Source organism: Sinohyriopsis cumingii, chromosome 14, assembly GCF_028554795.1.
Source record: "Sinohyriopsis cumingii isolate HCF-2022 chromosome 14, ASM2855479v2, whole genome shotgun sequence".
NCBI lineage: Eukaryota > Metazoa > Mollusca > Bivalvia > Unionida > Unionidae > Sinohyriopsis > Sinohyriopsis cumingii.
The window spans coordinates 98,164,737-98,186,002 of NC_142974.1; the positions used below are offsets into that span (position 1 = coordinate 98,164,737).

General features: G+C 39.8%; 1 protein-coding gene across 1 annotated transcript in view; it reads right to left on the minus strand.

Moving 5' to 3' along the window:
* Positions 1-21,266, minus strand: part of LOC149784460 (glycoprotein-N-acetylgalactosamine 3-beta-galactosyltransferase 1-like) — a 70,884-nt gene that overhangs the window by 42,376 nt on the left and 7,242 nt on the right. The window contains exon 2 of the mRNA XM_089933274.1: positions 7,972-8,265. Coding sequence (XP_089789400.1) covers positions 7,972-8,122 — 151 coding nt within the window. The 5' untranslated portion in view covers positions 8,123-8,265. The remainder of the gene's footprint in view (positions 1-7,971; positions 8,266-21,266) is intronic.

Below are 21,266 nucleotides of genomic sequence, written 5' to 3' on the forward strand. Positions count from 1 at the left end.
CTGCCATTTCACCTCTCTCTGTATGGGTTCGAGTCTAGGATTTGTCCAATGTGGGTATGTGAGAAAGCTTGCCAGTAGCTTCTCGTGGGACGGTGGTTCTTCCCGGGGTTTTCCCGGGTTCTTCCTCCACCATTAATACTTGCCGCCATGCATAGCCTATCGTGTGCTGAAAAATGGCGTTAAACCCCACAACACCATATACACCTTGGTGGAGCAGTTGGATATTTCAGTGCATCGAGGTCTATGAATTTCAACAGATGCGACGGCAAGCCACCGGATCCACTCAAAATCAACTTGATCAAATTTGAACACTGTTCCTCCATGATCAAGAGAAGGGGAGAACACAACTGGAATGGACTCATAAATAAACAATTATCCACTGCCTGTCCGTGTTTGTACAAAAATATCCTTTCCCTCAAATACACATGTAATGGTTACTCTCGAGTTGGTAGTCATACTATCGATGCCAAATTTACAGATTATCCTTTTGAAGTGAATTGACTTTTACCATTTTCGGCCCATGAACAAAACACTGCTGTTACACTCTTGGCTAGTTGGCGTTAGATACTAAAGGAAACAACCCATGACAACCAATAATTGTCGGTAGAACAAAACACTGAAATATCTGATCGATCCGCCACGGTGTAGCTGTGTTGACATATTGGAACCTTGGTTAGCGAAGATGTCTTAGAATGAGGTCATGAATATATGACGCAATGAGTTTACGGACGCGTTATTTGCCTCTGTAATTTAATGTTTTTATGATTTTAAATGGTGATTACAGAAAAAATAATATGATGAACATTACTGATATACTCGTCTTTTTTCGCTCTTCTCTCCGATAGAGCAGGCACATAACACCGGATAATACTAGGCGTCAGGGGATAGTTTAGTAACCTGACCACTGTCACATTTCTTAACTTATGGATGTGATGTGATTCTTGAAACTATTACTGATTAAAAATGAAATATATAGACATATTTCTGAATGAGGTATTTGGTGATTGTGTTGTGCTTGAAAGTGATGTGATTTATATACACCTCCCGTATTTCCTTTTTCATGGTATCTAGACACTGAAATAGCAATAGTCAGCTAGGAGTATAGCAGGCCACTCGCAGCAGTAGACACGATGGGTTCAAGGCAAGTACTACAACTAGACTAGCAATTACTACAACTAGACTAGCAAATACTACAACTAGACTATCTTAAAAACGGCTTCGATGACTCTTGAAACTATGATGACCACTGTTTTGAATTTAATCAAGTTGTTTATTATACAGCATTTTCTAAATTATCATAAAGGTAAGAGGGTTTGCAATTTCACTGTTAATATCACCGTTTGTCGAAAATTACCTTCCATCTCACCTATGTCGGCCTGGATTTGAAAATCACCTTCCATCTCACCGATGTCGGCCTGGATTTGAGTCTCGGCCTCGGTCTATATTGGTATTTGAGAAAGCTTGCCAATACGCTTCCCGTGGGTCGGTGATTCTTCCCAGAATTTTTTCACTTTTATTTCCTCCACAGTTATACTGGCCGCCATGTACAGTCTAGCTTGTCCTGAAATAGGCGTGCAGCCCACAATAACAACAACCTTCGAAAATGAAGAATAACTTGTCAGGTCACATGATTGATATTCTTATATTTTTTTAATCTATTACTACTATCCAAATATATGGGACTTTTCGCTTTACTGGTTTCTTTGTCTAAATGAATTTTGATATTCGCAGGTTAATGGGACATCAAATTTATACATAAATCTGTTCCTTGCAACCACAGCGGATGCAACAGCATTTCCAATGCCACAATCTAAAATTTAAATTCAAGGAATATTGTTTTTGTATACCTTATTTGAAACATATTCACGTTAGTCAGATCTAAACAGAACAAAACCTTTATTTGGTATTGAAATCGCAAGCCACACGCTGGCAGGCTAGCAGCACATGAGCCAGCGGGCTCTGTCCGTTTTTACAGTCGCCTGCGGTAATTTTAGTTCTGGTGCTTGTACCTTTTACCTTTTCTGTGTTGTTGATCTTACTGAGAACCATGTATCAGGTTCTCAGTTTGATCATGTGAAAATAGATGTGCATTCCAGTATTTAGTTACAGTGGTGGTTATGCCTGTAAATGTTATAATCAAATATGATGAATCTGTCTTAAACAGTAAAATACACAAATTGCTTGCATTTCATCACCGATACATATACCCTAAATATTCTGAGATGAAATTTCCAAGGCAACTGCACCCAATTCAATAATGTCGATGTAGTATTCTTATATGTAGTTCATGTTTTAACATATAAATAGAGAGGGATGTATGTAGGAAAGTTACTTTTTCTCATATTTTCTTTACCGCATAAAATTACGCTCCGCTGAGTTAATGTGATGTTATGCATGTGGAATGTAGAAATGCTGCAAATATATCCCATATATTTTAACAAGAAATGTACCAATGTTTTTTTTTTCTTCTTCTAAATTATGCATTAGTGATTTTATTACCCTTGTCTGATTTTGATGTGTAAAGCGGTAACAAAGTTAAGACAAGAGGAGAGAAAACATAAGTTTATTTCAATGTAAGTTTTACAAACAAATCATACTTTTGAACGATAATTTAGAACATACACGAATGCATTATGTTCATTAGAGTTATGGTGTTGAAAAGAGCAGCACTGGTTAATTATATTTATGCTACGTGGATAATACATTTCCTTAACTAAAAGATATATACAATAACATTTTGTCGGGAAGTATAACTGTATGCATGTATTGATGGAAATAGCAATACAAAACTGCGGTCCCTACTGACGACAGCCACCCTTAAAATGATAACGTATTTTACACACAAAAATTAACTGAAAAGGAAACAAAGTAGATATAAATTAATGTTATTGGTTTCAAAACATTTGTGTCATTCCACGATGCCTCTGGACTTATGAATGATGGTAAAAGTTGTCAAACCGTCCAAATGATGAGAGAGAGAGAGAGAGAGAGAGAGAAAGAGAGAGAGAGAGAGAGTTTTAATGTCAAAGCGACCACACACACACAGAGAGAGAGAGAGAGAGAGAGAGAGAGAGAGAGAGAGAGAGAGAGAAAGAGAGAGAGAGAGAGAGTTTTAAAGTCAAACCGACGAGGGAGAGAGAGACAGAGAGTTTTATAGTTGGTGGCACTGTTACTAAAGCAGAATAAAAACTTAGATCAACTGTAAATATATTAAAATATTTTAATTACCATTTGTTGGTTCATCATTTCGTTCAGTTTCTATTCACATTAATTTCCATGCACCGGTACGTGAATGGCTAAGTTTTCATGAGAGTCGTGTAGCTAACCAAGTGTTTGTAGTGCTCGTTAAAACCATCGTTCATGTTTAAATCATAAGTGTAAATTATATTGATTTAATAAATGTAAAGAAAAGTAGAAACTGAAAAAACAAACAATTTATCAATATGCAGCGGTGATTGTGAATAGCCACAAAAGGCATAGAACTACATTTTTTAGCGGACACACTCGGGCATGTTCCTCGTTCATTTATTCGGTCAATACACAGTTGCCTGTAGTAAATCTTAACCCCGTTCAAAGGGCAGATATATGTATTTGTATGTGATATATATAAAATATATGTACAGTATGTACGCTGTATCAATTATATACCACGAGATGTATACATAGTCCTTTAATGTGTGCATACAAGAGTTTTACTAAAAGTAGATTTGAAAACATAGGATGACAAAGAAATAAAATGTACACAATTATTACTGTACACACTCATATATTACAGGCGATTATATCAAAACATTACTTTGTGAGGAAATGCAAATGGAAACAACTTTATTTTTGCGTGTATTTCTTGAATTACTACGTGTTACTATTTTTAGCACAAGGTTGATTTCAGTACAGGACTCACTGTACTAATTCAGTTCCCAAAGTAAACCTATGCTAACACCATGAGTTTAAAAATTCAATAACTTAAAATCTTTGATGGCTCACGATCAACCCTATGTGTACCAGAATAGATGAAACATGAATGTCACCTTCTGTGTAGAAGAAAGGATATGAGCCGCAGCATTTTCTCGACTTGCATGTATTTGAAACATGTGCTTTCAATTCCGCACCAAAGAGTCAGGTGCTAATTTTAGTAACGATTGTTCCAAACTCAAGTCTGTTAAAGGTGGCGCTCTACAGTTTCGTATTTTGCACAGGGTTTAGAATTTTAAAAAAAATGAATTTCCCCATCTTTCCTCACTGGTTATACTGGCTTTAAAAAAAAGACATTGTATATCTTAGGTATAATTCAAAGAACCTTTAATTCCCTTTATTGTGGTGTATGATTGATGGTTGTACTAAGGGTTATACAGCTTGGCCTTACTCCATATGTGCACCTTTCAAAAAAGTGGTAGGTCCACTTGGTCATTTTCACTTCCTGAACTTCAAGAGGTAAATTGTATAAGAATGAACCGATAACTTTTTTTAAATACATTTTATATATTTGGTAACTCATTCATTGCACTTTTAGAAGCTGGTATTGTCTAGTCTGGCTAAATTAATTTTCCCTATTTTAATAGCTGCTATGGATAGTGTTCTTTAGACTAATTCAGGCTGACTTTTTGATCACAAGGGAGCAGTCATTTTAATTAGCAGTGTGCTTAGATCATGTACAATTTCCAAAATTACAATATCCAAAGAAATTTCAGCCACATTACATTAAAGTAGCATAAATCTATGCCAATATTCTCTCCATTGTGCATGGTTTAAATGCAAACAGCTTCACCTTACATACGTCACTCTCTCAAAAGTACAAAATAACTGGTGAGCGCCCCCAAAGGACTGAAATTCCATCAATAAAACAATGTCTCAATTTTTTTCGCACTTACAACTAGGATAAGCTCTCAAAAGATTATTTTTCCTAAAACATAACTTACATTATGAACCAATCCTGGTCAGCCAAACCCATATATATTCTATTTTATGTTCATGCATTTCCAGGCTTGTTCCCATTTTTCCATACCATTAATGTGATTTATATCCACCGTTGATTTTCTTGACAACCCTAGGAACAGTAGTTCAATATATGAGTAAGCAATGTGCATAGTTCTGTTTATCAAAGATTACATTAGTGAATATTAAATTATATTGCAAGTTCATGTTCACCTAAAGAGTAATGGTGTATTTCAGGCAACATTTAAATATTTGAGCTTTATTTAAGAAAATCAGAAAAAAATATTAAAATAAAGCTGTCTAATAAGAATCATAATTTTTAATATCACCATTTATCGCTCTGCAATGTAATGCTGACATATATTACCAGCCTTGTCATATTATGTAATTAGCGAGTAAAAGGTCAAGGTGACCATCTATATGTACATGCATTATTACAGAAAGAGATTTAAATGACAAAAATTACGTAAAATTCCCCTCAGAAGACATATAATTTAAAACTAAAGTACGGTAGACATAAGTCCATTAAAATGCAAAATACAAACTTTCAAAAGATTCACTGATAGAAATTAGTTGGATGCAAAGTCATGAGAGATCATCACCATTCAGCATGGTGGAAGAGATCTACGTGATCATATCTGAAGTATTATGTTTCAAAACACAACTAGGAAATATCATATTGTTTACTGTAATTACTCTATAAATGGTATATTGCATAAATTGTATATATGCATTGCGTAGATATAAACCAAAGTGCAAAACACCCCACCTAACATAGTCAGAGCTGCACACTGTTCCCTTGCCCCACGTTTTGCCAACAGTGGATATATCTGAATATGTATTTAATATCCCACTGAAAGTCACTCTGTAGTTTTCAAAAAGTATTATTTTGCTTGTTATCCACAAATAGAACCATATGATTGTATTTATAGTAAAGTTAATTGCACTTGCATATGCGGAGTCACTTTATTGCTGTGGCTGTCTATAGGACTCACGGTACTAATTCTGTTCCCATTGTAAACCTATGCAAACACCATGGTTTTAAAAATTCAATAACTTAAAATTTCTGAGTGCTCATGATAAGACCTATATTTATCAGTATAGATGAAACCTGGATGTCAGCTTCTGTGTTGAGGAAACGATGTGAACAACAGCATTTTCTGGACTAACATGTGATTGAAACATGTGCTTTCAATTCCGCACCAGAGTCAGGTGCTAATTTTGGTAATGAGTGTTCCAAACTCAAGACTGTTAAAGGACTGAAATTCCATCAATAAAGCAATGTCTCTATTTTTTTTCACTTACAACTAGGATAAGCTCTCAAAAGATTCTTTTTTTCTAAAACATAACCCACATTATTAACCAATCCTGGTCAGCTAAACCCATATATACATTATATTATGTTCACACATTTCCAGGCTGGTTCCTATTTTTCCACATCATTAGTACTGTGTGTCCTACTAACGCCTCGGCGATCACATTTTTAGACTACGGTAATCCTCAAGACTACTTTCAGCTGTAAATAAGTGGTTCGTTCGGTCTTCTACAAAGGCTGTACGGCTGGCTAAGTGTCACATATTGAGCTAATTATGCCTGTGGCAAAACGAGATCGACGACAATTTCTGTCACGTGTTTAGCTGGTGGCAGAGAACCAGTAAGCTAGACGGGCGTTTCTGTTAGGTGTTTATCTGATGGTAAAAAACTAAACCATTTGTGCATTATAACATGTATATAACTTTATTATTTTTCATCATGCTTTCATGAGATTTTGACAAGCAAATGAAAATGACGTGTTTAGCCAATGATAAAAATCTTTGAACTGAAAGAAAAATAGAGAAAGATAATTCAGTTAGCAATTTAACAGCTACAATTTAAACTACTGAACATAAATAATATTAAATCTACTGTTACATTACTGGGTTTTCGCCTATGGACCTAAGTCTAAAATAAAATTATTATTGATATTATTATTATTTCGTTAATTGTGTCAAGTCTCCATGTAGTATTATCTGAACTCTTCGAACATTAATTGCTTATATCGACCCTGAGTGCTCCGTTGCTTTCTCCACTCCTCTCTCCTTTCCTAATTAAATTAAACTTGTCCACCAATTCTCTTAAAAGTATGTTTACAATGGATTACATGTAAAAAAACTGTTATGTATGTATGTATGTATGTATGTATGTATGTATGTATTAGCACAGCCGTGACAACAGAGTGCTGAGTAAGTTTAGGCGTCCCGCCAAAAAAGGCAAACGAAAAATTAAAACAACGATTAATGAACAAAATGGTAAAATCCTTAAATAACAAAGTAGCTATTAATAAACCAAACTCTTCTAAACAAATTCCAGACCTGGGCGTGAACATCATCATCCTAAGAGACAAATGTTACGTCTAGCCTGTTACTTCGTGTACGAGGGCTCATTGGGTACATTCTATATTCCCCAACCTGAGTATGTTGATGGGGGAATTTGTGTTAGATTGTGAAGTCATTCAAGCAAGATTGCCCAAAATATAAAGTAACTTTGATACAATCACTCACATTCCCATTCAAAGGTCAGATACTGTAAAACAGAACTATTGAGGTGGTATTGTTACACATTTGAACTTTGCACGGCTTAACAAATTCTATTTTCAAAATTATTTGATTACCCTTTGAAAAGACTTATAAACGCGATGACGACAATTTTATTAATTACGAAGACATGATGATGGAGATGAGTAAAACAGTGATGAGTGATTATCAATATTATTGTATTATTATTGACAGGCATAAGGGGTTTAATTAAAAGAATGTTTTCATGCAGTATTGGAAAATGTTGAATAATAGTTATTTAAAAAAAAGGAAACAAGCTATTTCAAACACACAGGAAACTCAGTCTATGTTCGCCTGGAAACTCATCTTATTTAGATAGGGTTAATATATCGGATATCGGAAACTTGGCTAGCGAAGATGCTGGTGGAAACTAGGATAACAAAACTCGAACATCACTCTGTGGAGAGAGAGAGAGAGAGAGAGAGAGAGAGAGAGAGAGACTCACCTGTGAAAAGAAGTATCCGAAAGAAAAGTCCGAGAATTCCCATGCATGTGAAGAGAATAAACACAATTCCCTTTTTAGAACTCAGCTTAAATCTGATTCTGATCGCCATTTCCTCAAGTATGTAAGGTCTTACTGCAGAGATAACATGCATATGAGTGCAAAACCGGGTAACTTCCACAGTTCACTATCGGCGAATAGGAAACTGCTTTACATTTTCCAACCATTACATTTACCAGCCATTACATCTACCAGTTTCATTTGAATGAGAGTGAACTATCTCATTAAACAGTGTTGCTGGAACAAGAAAATGAGTAAAACTTTAAGATCAAGTTAGAAATAATTACAGTAGTTCTGTCTCGTGGCAACCAGGGATATTTCAATCGCGCAAGATAACCAGTGTGTACAGGTTAACTGGGTTACCGTATAACCTGAAATTATTATCCAAAACTTGAATATATATATACATAAATGTCAGCATGACAGCCCTTATTCAATGAATTACTTTAAGGTCCTTGTAATAAATTACTTTAAGGTCCTTGTAATAAATTACTTTAAGGTCCTTGTAATAAAAATGTATCCGCCACCAATTTCAAATGTTTGCACGACGTTTCAAGAAATCGCTGGCAACAACTTGATGTCACAGACGAGATGGAGATGATACAGTGTTATGGATGCGTTTATATTCTAATCAGAATAAAATCGATTTACTCCCCGTTGACGTGTTCCGCACAGCGTGTCGACATCTCGTAAACATTGTGATTCAGATTTGGTCTATCTTTGCAATGAAACGAGCATATACGTTCATTTTATCTAACATGAATAAACAGCTGTAATACAATTGATCCGGAGATTTTATAGATCAAATGCCGGAGTACTGCGCCCGTCTAAGGCATTTTACCTTCTTTTTGAAGGCATATCTACTCATGTCGTGAAACTGTAGATTTACGAATAGTTTTGTTGTTGTTTTAAATGGTGGCAATCTGACAGCAATTATAAATGATTAATGGTTGATATAATTCATAATGGAAACCAATTCAAAAAAATCCTGGTCAAAGTTTGATCAATTTTTAGAATAGAACTAATGATGACGTCAAATGTGACTGTTTGATTAAAATGGTTTAAATGGGATTGGAACTTACATTCATCATGACCTAATGACGAAACCCTGCCATCCACAATGACTACCACGGCCAGATGTCACTTCTGTTTGGTTATCTGGACTGTTATGTTAAGGTTGGGGAAATTCGCTGAAAATGCTCTAAAATTGTGGTGGTAGCACTTAAACAGAGCATAGTCAGAGTAGAAGACTTTGTACTGAGCAATGCCTTTCTAATATCGATAAGTAGCAATTAAAAATGATTTTAGAAGACTACGCACACGCCTGATCTAATTATACGTACAATGGAGAGTTAATTATCAATTAAACGGTGGGTGGGGGAGGTTAATGAAAACTCGGAATGGATAAGAACATGTATACTGCTTACGACTCCGTGGTCGTATTAAAAGCAAATTCAATAAGTTTAGTAAGATTCAATAAATAATTTAATTCTCTAAATTATAAAATGAAAATTTAAGAACTTACTCTATTGTGAATTATATCCCAAATAATCATGAAAGATATATCACAGGTCCAAAAGCATAGTCTGTTCCGAATGAATTCCGGTGGGGTTCCAAATAAATTCCAATCTTCAGTGTGCTGATTTATGACTAGCTTTTAGTGTTTCGATGTGCTAACTGTCTTGACTAGCTTTGAGTGTATCGATGTGCTAACTGTCTTGAGTAGCTTTGAGTGTATCGATGTGCTAACTGTCTTGAGTAGCTTTGAGTGTATCGATGTGCTAACTGTCTTGAGTAGCTTTGAGTGTATCGATGTGCTAACTGTCTTGAGGTATCACACTGATATTATCCACAATGTATTAGAATGAATTCAAGATTATCCCAAAGCAATATTTTGGTAGAAAAGTTACTGAGTACTTTGTAATTTTAATTAATAATTTGAATAAATAATTTCTCCCACATTATAACGGAACACAACTAAAATTGAGTCCACAAGGACTGATGCTAAGACGGGCATGACTCATTTTGATGTAAACAACCGAATATTCACCTCCACTTGGCATATGTTCCAATATTCTTTTCTGGGGAAATAAAACCCCGCCAAAAACAACTCCATCATCTTAATAGTAAATTACCACAACCTGTAAATAAATTCGTTTCATGAATCTCCTAATGCCATCATCAAGGCTAGGTCTTGACCTGAAACTTAAGGGGAAAAGACCTATTTACAGCTTACTAAGAAGACCAACATGAGATCAGTCAGGTAGACATCTTCAGTCCAACACAAACATCAAGCAGACAATGTAAATTAAATATACATAACAACTTCCCTTATACATACATGGGGTGATTTCAATTATGAGCAAATTCCAGGTTGAGATAATTTCTTTTAGGCTTGTGACCTTTTGTTATACGCAATACGTAATACGACACCCTCTTTATGTATGTGAAACACGTTCACGTTCAAATCCAAAATGTATTGCTTTGAGCAAAAGTAACCAATCCCCCCCCCTTTACATTCTCATGTTTGATTGCACGAGATCCTGGTCTTTAATAATTTACCATTTTTCTGAGACAATGGGTGGCTTCTTGATGGGACATAGCACCGGCCCCAGAACCTTTCAAAATATTTTTTAGATTTTGAATATCAGAATAATTAAGGAAGGTGTCCAAATCAGCTTGCTCAACTCTATGATTATAAAGACTTAATTTTAGTAAATTTAGCTTCTTTCAAATTTCCTCTTTAATTTCTGTTACCTATCCATTATTCTGCACATGAGCAGATATACTTTTATTAATGTAGTTTCTTGTTTCTAAATTGCAGAAGTGTCTGGTTATTTTCTGTCCTCTTCAATCAAATTTACTATAGTCCAAACATTTACTCCTTCAATTTTCTTCTTCCAAATCGTTTCAGGTTATCTCCTTTTTGAATCTCAGTTTGCATTATTTCTTTTTTCTAAGAGCTTTCTCTCTTTAAGCAGCTGATTTTCTGCCATTCTTGTGTGTGATTTTCTGCCATTCTTGTGTGTGTGTGTGTGTGTGTGTGTGATTTGGATTTTTAACGTAGCTTTAACAATTTTTCAGTCATATCGCTACGGTGTGACAGTTTATAGTGATATCTAGCACCGGGGCAACATGCCGCAGACATGTAGCATGATGTCCCACCCACTCACATTATCCTGACACCAGGCCGACCAGTCCTAACACTAACCTCTTAATGCTGAGCGCCAAGCGAGGCAGCTGTTAGTAACATTTTTATAAGTCTTGATATGACTCGGCTGGGGATCGAACCCACGACCTCCCGCATCTGAGGCGGACGCTCTAACCACTGGGCCACCTGCCAGTCTTGAGAGTTTGCTTTGAAAGAAGAAACAGATATTGTAATTTCTCAATTTCTAACAATAGCATCGCAAACAGAAGTCGATAACTAATGGTAAATTTGAAATCAGCAGATTCTATGTATACCATATTGTAAGATGGTTCCATACAAAAGTATTATGTATTCCACGACTTTTATCAGTGAATTATTAAATCTTGATATGTATATTGCTTAGTTCCTTTTTGAAAGACCATCCTTTTCTCCAAATATTCAGCTCCCGCCATATATCTAGCAGGAGTAAAGCCCTCTGATAGAACTCCCATTGTCCATGGATTATTCACATCATTATAAGTGTAGAGTTTGGATTCATGACTAGATTAAAATCTCCTCTAGTTATATTGTAATCTGTTTGGATAAAAAATTAAATATCGTTATCATTTTCTGAAGAAAAAAAATAGAATTCTGACGTGTCTCTATTTGGTCCATGTATATCTTTATAAATGTGAATCGATAATTATCAATACTTAGATCCATGAACAAATTTCTTTCTCATTCCGTCCTTGCTCACATCATGGAAGGTAATTTAGAAACAGCTAAAACTCTAGATTTAGAACAGTATGAATTAAAAGCGTTATTCGTATGTATTTCTTATAATATGTCCCATTTTTCAGTGAAATGCGAATCTTGTTGGAAAATAATATAATACTTTTCTGCTTTAGAACATTTAAAACACTTCCACTGTTCATGGGATTTCCGAGGGTCGGTGGTTCTTTCCGGGGATTTCCTGGGTTCTTCCTCCACCATTAATACTGGCCGCCATGTATAGCCTATCTTGTGCTGAAAAATGGCGTTAAACCCTACAACAACAACAACAACAACATCATGGGATTTCCCATTCCCCGGAAATTACTAACGGCACGACATACTGGCCCAGGTAAAATATACATTAATTCTATTTAGTTTTCTGTCATAGTTGTATATATGCATTAAAACTATGACATACTGCCTAGTTGAAAATGAAATTCCAAGAATATGAGGTGTTCTGGTGTACTAACCATATGGAAAGTATATAAAACGTGCCATATGATAAGAATAAGATAAACAGTAGAATTATGGCAAAACAGCGGGAAAGAATACAAAAAAATACAATAAAAGCAAAACAAACAAACAAGCAAGCAAAAACTGAAGTCAGAGGTATACAAAATAGACGATATGCATTGACACACAGAGCTCTTAAAAGTGAGAAGAAAAAAAATCAATCTCGCTTACTTTTATGCTGAAAAGAGTGAAGAGAACGATAGCTTAGAAAACGCAAACAGGGAATAATAAGAGGTGGAAGGACTGTCCTAATGGGTTCGTATGTGTACAGACATACGGAAAGTCCTTTGATTGACAGTTCATTTTTTTTTTACAGATCTTAAGTAACCAAGCCACTTGGTGTAGAATTATCGCAAGATATACAGGTACAAAAGTATGCGGCTTGGCTCTTGCCAGATCGTTGTCGACACAAGCCATCACAAAATATAAAGCAGACCAAACACACACGGAACAGATACAGTTTTAAAAAAAATGCGAGAAGGAGACATCTGAGAAAGTTTCTGAATGCACGAAGCGCCATGGGAAGTCAGAAAGAATCCATGGTGGAGTTGCTCTTGTGTGGGCACATGTATGAGAGCCCCATGACAGAACGACAAATAAAAATAAGCTGACTCAAGTATTCCTTTGTATCAAAACTGCCATGTAATGCTAAATTATTCATGACCGTCAACACCCAGATTTTTAATCATTGACATCCTTACTTGCCCAAGCTATACCTGTGCATAAACAACCACGTTTGCGAGTATAGCTTAGTTGTACTGAAACAGAACAGGCAATGCGGTATTTGTTCTAATAGCTCTAATTGGTGACGTTAATGCCAGAACTTTTACTTTCTCAGATATTTATACCGTTCTTAATAGAAACCAAGCTTAAGTATTCAGTCTCGATAGTGCTAAAATGAATTACAAAGAGGAGACTTCAGACTAATAAAGTGTACCCCAGGTCCGATACTCACAAGACATAAATTAAAATAGATATATTATGCATTTATCCAGTACTTGTAAAAATATGTCTTTTTATAATGGAAGGGTTGGTGTAGACAGGAGAGGTAGAAAATGCACACCCGGTGACAACTGGTTGTCTAGCAACGACTTTAAGATTCTTGCAATTTAAAATAAAAGTGCTTGATTTTAATCCTTTGTTTTCAGGCATTGACCGTGCCTTACCATTCCAAATTAGAAGTACTATGGCACTGACTGTGCTTTAGCATGCCAAATTAGAAGTAATCAGACATTGACTGTGCTGTAGCATGCCAAATTAAAAGTAATCAGCCATTGACTGTGCTGTAGCATGCCAAATTAGAAGTAATCAGACACTGACAGTGCCTTAGCATGCCAAGTTAGAAGTAATCAGACCTTGACTGTGCCTTAGCATGCCAGATTAGAAGTAATCAGACATTGATTGTGCTGTGGCATCCCAAATTAGAAGTAATCATACATTGACTGTGTTGTAGCATGCCAATTGTGGTTTAAGGTTGACATTGCACAGGGTGGGAGTGGGAGACAAGCACCCCAATCCTCCAAAAAATGCCCCATACGGCTTGCGTCTCTGATTGTCTGTCAACTAAAATCCAGCTTCTGGCCTTCGCGAGTGGCTTAGATTTGAAGTCAGGCAGACCACGTTTTCCACTAACAGGAGAAGGGGTGAAGGCGGGCTGGCGCCTTAAAACCAGTTGCTTCGGGTAGATGGGACTCGTAAACCTTGGATGGTAGCTCATCTAGGAGAAGGAAAACTCCGATTCCAAACCTCTGCTGCCTTGTGGCTATATCCACTCATGGGAAAGGCTAAGGGAGTAAACCCCGACAGAAAATCCGGAGACAGAGTCCCTAAGGCGGTCTGACATTGACTTCAATGTCATTCCGGCAACTCCTGCGACGCCGTTGGTGCCAAGGTGTATCGGCATTCGTCGTTCCCTTGGGGCCACCAGCTGCGTGGAGAGGGGGGATCTGCTGCATGGACAACAGCTGATTCTCCATGCCACCCTGCCCAGGCTTCATAGCTCCATTGGAGAGGACACTCCAGCGTCGTCGTACGGCGTCGGCACAACACGAGAAGTAGCAGTTTACCGGTTCTAAGTCAAAGCTCGATTGGCGTAGAGCTTGGCGCCAGGGGTTACTTCTGACGGTGGGAGAGATCACCAGGTCTCACTAGACAGCTACCGCCCGCCTCATGCTGGGCAGCCCCCAGTCAGTAAGGTGATGGCCGCCATGGCCTGCCTGCTTCACCGGGTGCGTGGAGCTTAGAGAACCATCTCGACAAGTGGGCCACAAAACTCCGCACCAGGAAAGACTAAAAAAAGAAATAAGAAGACTCCAACTCTTCGTTTTGCAACCTGGAACATCAGGACCATGTGTCCTGGATTGACCGCTGACCTACAACAGATCAACGATGCACGAAAGACTGCCGTCATTGACAGAGAACTCTCCCGACTGAACATCGACATTGCCTGCCTCCAGGACACCCGACTGGCTGACAGCGGCATCATCAGGGAAGCCAAGTACACGTTCTTTTGGCAGGGGAAGCCCTCGGATGAACCTAGGCAGCATGGTGTAGACTTTGACGTAAAGAACACGCTAATCGCCTTCATTGAACCTCCATCATCAGGTACTGAGAGAATCCTTGCCCTCCGGCTGTCAACATTCTTAGGCTCGGTCAACATCTTCAGGGTGTACGCCCCAACCCTCTGCTCCACGCACGAGGAGAAAGACAAGTTTTATGAGGCTCTGGATCAGGCAATATCCAGTATCCACAACAATGGAAGCCTTTACTTACTAGGAGACTTCAATGCTAGAGTGGGAGCTGACCATGAGGCCTGGTCCACCTGTCTCGGCTTTTACGGTAGGGGCAAGATCAACGAGAATGGTCAGCGACTGCTGGAGATATGCTGCTCCCACAGCCTATGTGTGACCAACACTTTCTTCAAATGCAAGGAGATGCACCAGGTGTCGTGGAGACACCCACATTCACGCCACTGGCACCAGCTAGACCTCGTCATCACCAGGCGTGCAGAACTGGCCAGTGTCCTCCTCACCCGGAGCTACCACAGTGCCGATTGTGACACGGACCTTTCCCTCGTGGCCAGCAAGGTGCGAATATTACCCAAGAAGCTGCACTACACCAAGAAGAAGGGTCACCCACGCATCAAAACCTGCTGTGCAAGCAACCCAGAGAAAACACAGCAGTTCATCAGCAAACTGAAGGAAGTGGTAACCAAAGTGACACGTGATGATACCATTGACTCCAAGTGGTCCCATATCCGTGACTCTGTGTACAATTCAGCCATCACAGCTTATGGGAAGAGGGAGCGAAAGAATGTCGACTGGTATGAGGCAAACTGGGAGGAGATGGAGCCCGTGACTGAGGCAAAGAGGAAAGCCCTCCTGGCATACAAGGCTGCACCTAGCCCCAGAACACTACAAGCCCTCAGGATTGCAAGGAACAACACCCAGAAGACCGCCCGCCGCTGTGCCAACACCTACTGGCTGAACCTTTGCAACAGTATACAGACAGCTGCCGACACCGGGGATGCAAGAGGAATGTACGAGGGTATCAAAAAGGTGACTGGCCCCCCACCTACAAGACCGCCCCCCCCAGGTCCAAGACGGGGGAAGTCATCACAGACCAGGGGAAGCAACTGCAGCAATGGGTTGAACACTATCTCGAGCTATATGCAACCCAAAACAATGTCACCGGAACTGACCTGGACGCCATTCCAGACCTGCCTGTCATGGAGGAGCTAGACACACAGCCCACCCTGGAAGAGCTTGGAAATGCCATTGATTGCCTTGCCTGTGGGAATGCTCCTGGAAGCGATGGCATTCCGCCTGAAGTCCTCAAGAGCGGAAAACCAGCACTGCTGCAGCCTCTACACATACTTCTCTGCCTTTGCTGGGAACAGGGATACATCCCACAGGACATGCGTGACGCCAACATCGTCACTTTGTACAAAAACAAAGGAACCGTAGCGACTGCAACAATTACCGGGGCATCTCCCTTCTCCGCATCGTTGGAAAGGCTTTCGCCCGTGTTGCCTTGGTGCGCTTGCAGATCCTAGCCTCCCGCGTTGCCCAGAGTCCCAGTGTGGATTTCGAGCCGGCAGGTCAACTGTAGACATGATCTTCTCACTACGTCAGCTGCAGGAGATGTGTCGCGAGCAGCAGATGCCCCTCTACATTGCCTTCATAGACCTGACGAAGGCGTTTGACCTGGTTAATCGGAGTGGACTCTTCAGACTCCTGCAGAAGATTGGCTGCCCCCACGTCTGTTTTCTGTCATCATGTCGTTCCACGACAACATGCACAGCACAGTGTGCTTCAATGGCGCAACATCTGAAGCATTCCCAGTCATCAGCGGAGTCAAACAAGGCTGTGTCCTTGCGCCGACGCTCTTTGCCATCTTCTTCTCCATGCTTCTCCAGTACGCATTCACGGACTGCAGCGAGGGAGTGTACATCCATACCAGGGCTGACGGCAAGCTGTTCAACATCGCCCGTCTCCGTGCTAAGACTAAAGTCACAGAGGTACTCATCTGTGAATTGCTCTTCGCCGACGATACAGCCTTGACACGAAAGATGGACTGCAGCAGCTGGTATGCCGCCTCTCCCATGCTTGTAAGGAATTTGGACTGACCATCCGTTTGAAGAAAACGAACGTCATGTCGCAGGACGCAGACTCCCCTACCTCTGTCACCATCGATGGGTACAACTTGGAAGTTGTCGAGAACTTCACATACCTCGGGTCTAACATCTCCAGTTCACTCTCCATTGATTCTGAGGTGAGCGGCAGGATTGCCAAGGCAGCAGCATTGATGGCCAGACTTAACCAGAGAGTCTGGAACAACCCCAACCTCAGCGAGAAGACCAAACTGCGTGTCTACCAAGCCTGCATGCTCAGCTCACTTCTCTACAGCAGCGAAACATGAACCACCTATGCAAGACACGAGAGGAAACTCAACAGCTTCCACCTGAGATGTCTGCGGCGCATTCTGCACATCCAGTGGCAGGACAAAGTATCCAATACAGAGGTTCCAGAACGCGCCAACATGAACAGCATGTTTTCCATTCTCAGCGAGAGGCGCCTTCGCTGGCTTGGCCATGTCAAGAGAATGGACCCAGGGCGCATTCCCAAGGACCTGTTATATGGGGAGTTAGCAGAAGGTGCACGACCAACTGGACGACCACATCTGCGCTACAAAGATGTTTGCAAGAAGGATATGAAGACGGCAAACATCAATGTCAACGACTGGGAGAGCTGTGCGAACAACCATTCCAGCTGGCGTCTAGCTGTCAGGCAAGGAGTTCAAAACGCAGAGGAAGAGAGAAAAATAAAACAAGCTGAAAAGAGAGCTAGAAAGAAGGATAAACAAACGCTTACTTTGGAGCTACGCCATCGTCTCCCGTAGACGGACAGATGCCAAGATAGCATGCCAATTTAGAAGTCATCAGACATTGACTGTGCTGTAGCATGCCAAATTAGAAGTAATCAGCCATTGACTGTGCTTCAGCATGCCAAATTAGAAGTAATCAGCCATTGGCTGTGCAGTAGCATGCCAAATTAGAAGTAATCAGACACTGACTTTGCCTTAGCATCCCCAATTAGAAGCAATCAGCCACTGAATGTGCTGTAGCATGCCAAATTAGATGCACTCAGACATTGCCTGTGCTGTACGATTCCAAATTAGAAGTAATCAGTCATTGACTATGCTGTAGCATGCAAAACTTAGAAGTCATCAGACATTGACTGTGCTGCAGCATGCCAAACTGGAAGTCATCAGCCATTGAATGTGCTGCAGCATGCCATATTAGAAGTCATCAGCCATTGACTGTGCTACAGCATGAAAAAATTAGAGATCATCAGACATTGACTGTGCTGCAGCATGCCAAATTAGAAGTCATCAGCCATTGACTGTGCTACAGCATGAAACAATTAGAGGTCATCAGACATTGACTGTGCTGCAGCATGCCAAATTAGAAGTCATCAGCCATTGACTGTGCTGCAGCATGCCAAATGAGAAGTAATCAGCCATTGACTGTGCTGTAGCATGCCAAATGAGAAGAAATCAGATACTGACTGTGTGGTAGCATGCCAAATTAGAAGCAATCTGACATTGCATGCGATGTAGCATCCCCAGTTAGAAGTAATCAGCCATTGACTATGCTGTAGCATGCCAAACGTAGAAGCCATCAGATATTGCCTGTGCTGCAGCATGCCAAATTAGAAGTCATCAGACATTGACTGTGCTGCAGCATGACAAATTAGAAACAATCAGACATTGACTGTGCTGTAGCATGACAAATTCGAATTAATCAGTGTCACGTTTGCCTGCCCTCGATTACGTAAGTCAGGAACAAAGGAATGGGTTAGCAGCCATGCTGCTATCATAGCGATTCGTGTTTGTACAAGAGCCCCGCTTCCTTGGGTGTCAAAACTCACACGCAGACGTTGGAAGCTTTGTTCTAGAACAAAGGACCCTTGCTGCTGTTGTAAATCTCCCCGTGTTGACATATGGCCTGAGGCTCGTCTGTTATGCTAGACCGACTGGGGTAGAATTGATATCCAATCGGAACTGAGGAAGGGTGGGCCATGAATTCGAACCAGAATTTAACAGTCATTTGGGATGGGAACGAATTAGTGATTGTAAGCCATCGTACTGGTCAAGCAGCAATATACACCAAGGAAGCCACTCGTGAACTGGCGGGAAACCCTTAGTACATTCTAAGGACAGAAAGCTCCGTAAATGTCAGTGAGTTATTTGCTCGATTGTTGCGGTGGTACAGTACAGCACAGCACAGTACAATGCCTCCTAAGCAAGCAAGTGGGAGCAAAGCAAACTGATTACCACTAAAGACAGGCCAGTTGTTTTTGTATAACCTTTGTATTGTACTGAATTGTATTGTGTTTTGTTTCCCCCTTGTGGGCAAACAAATACTTAGTTTTTTTTCTTGCTATATTCGTTTTTGTTGTTGCTTTTTTTTTACATTCCTTTTGGACCTAAATCTATGTTTGTGAACTCAGGACCCTGAGCGACACGAGCAACTGAATTGACAATCTAGTGTTAAACATATTGTGCACAAAATTAGTTAACATTGACCGCCTTGTTTCTTTCGAATCAATGAAAAAGTATGCTAACTTCTAACAATAGTAGTGTGAGACCTCATTGTGCGACAACAATAAAAAATCTGAGTACTATTCAAAAGATAAAATGGATCAGGAAAACATGGACCTAGGCATAATAGGCGCCTCAAGCAAACCCAGTGGGTCAAAACTGAGCGACTACTTTCAAACAAAATTGGAAAACAGGGTTTAATTGGCTTACCACCCACCCACCCCGCTGCCAAACTATTAACTTTGGAAACATAACCAATGCTCCCAAACAAGGGGAGATTCTAACTGCCCTCAACACAATGGGAGTAGATATCGGAAAGATCGACGGTTTGCAGAACGGAGGATACAATAAATATGTATTGTATCCTAAGGAATACGAAGTACCATTGCTCACATGGAAAACTATTGAGGTAAAAGGACTGACAGCAGAAGTGGAGACAACTCCGCCATTTAGCAGAAAAATTGAAGAGAAGATGATGGAAGTCTTTGTATCAGGCTTACCGCTGGAAATCGATACAGAAGAAATAAAGAAGATAGAGACGAAATTGGGAACTAAGGTCAAAAGCACACAAATTTGCAACCATATGGGGCTTTGCCCCCATAAAGTCCGGAGTGAGAATACTCATAATGCCAAAAGAGTAAGCACGGAAAATACCTACCTACTTCTATGTTATGGGGTTTAGATTGAAATCATGGTATAGAGGGTGCGAAATGGATAGACCATGCTCCAAATGTAAATCAGTCGGACATAATCCAAACCAATGCAACTTCCAATCTACAGTACCAAAAGAACCCACATACGCGAGTAAAGCAGCAGCAACAACACCAATAGTGCAACAACAACAAGAAGCACAAATAGCAAAACTAATAGAACAGACCAGAAAAGAGAATGAAAAAACAAGCCCCCGTAGAGAAATTGAACAAAGGGAAATAACCAGTCCAACAGAACAAGTACAAGAAAACACAGAATGGGCAAACATACTGAACCCAGAAAGGACTGGCATCCAAGCCACCCCCCATAAAGAGCAAATTACCCTAAAAAATAGGTTTGCACTTCTGCAGGAGGAAGAAAATTCACTACAGGAAGAGGAAGAAACGGAAGACAACTTAGAGATCTCTGGGATGACCCTGATAACGTCAACACCAATACACCAAGAGAGAGAGAGGAAAAGGAAAATACTATCAGGCTCAAGTTCATCGCAGGATGGAGTGCTGGAGTAAATAAGAACGGACACTCCAGAAACAGCGCATAATAAAAATGAGAAACTCTTACGAAATGTAACAGGAAATAAAAAGAAAGCAGAAGGGAGAAATGACACAGATGAACAAACAGATACGGATAACAGAAGCGACAGCGATAGCGAAAATGATAGTGAAATAGGAGATGAAGAAGACAGCGACGAGAACAACGAAACTGGGACAGAGATAGAAAGTGACATGGACGGAACACAACAAACGGAAAGCACAAAGGAAACGGTAACATACATGGAGACAGGAAGCATTATAGATAACACAGATGAGACAGACGAAAACCTGACAGATACACCACAAAACAGCACAATGGAAGGGGGGGGGGGAGAACCAAGCGCTCCCATAAATGAACTAAACTAAATTGAAATAAACCATTAAACACAAACATAATCTTAGGAAAAAATAAACATTTCAAAAACATAAACCAATTCTTCATGCAACCATAAAAGCGGCTACCTGGGATGAAC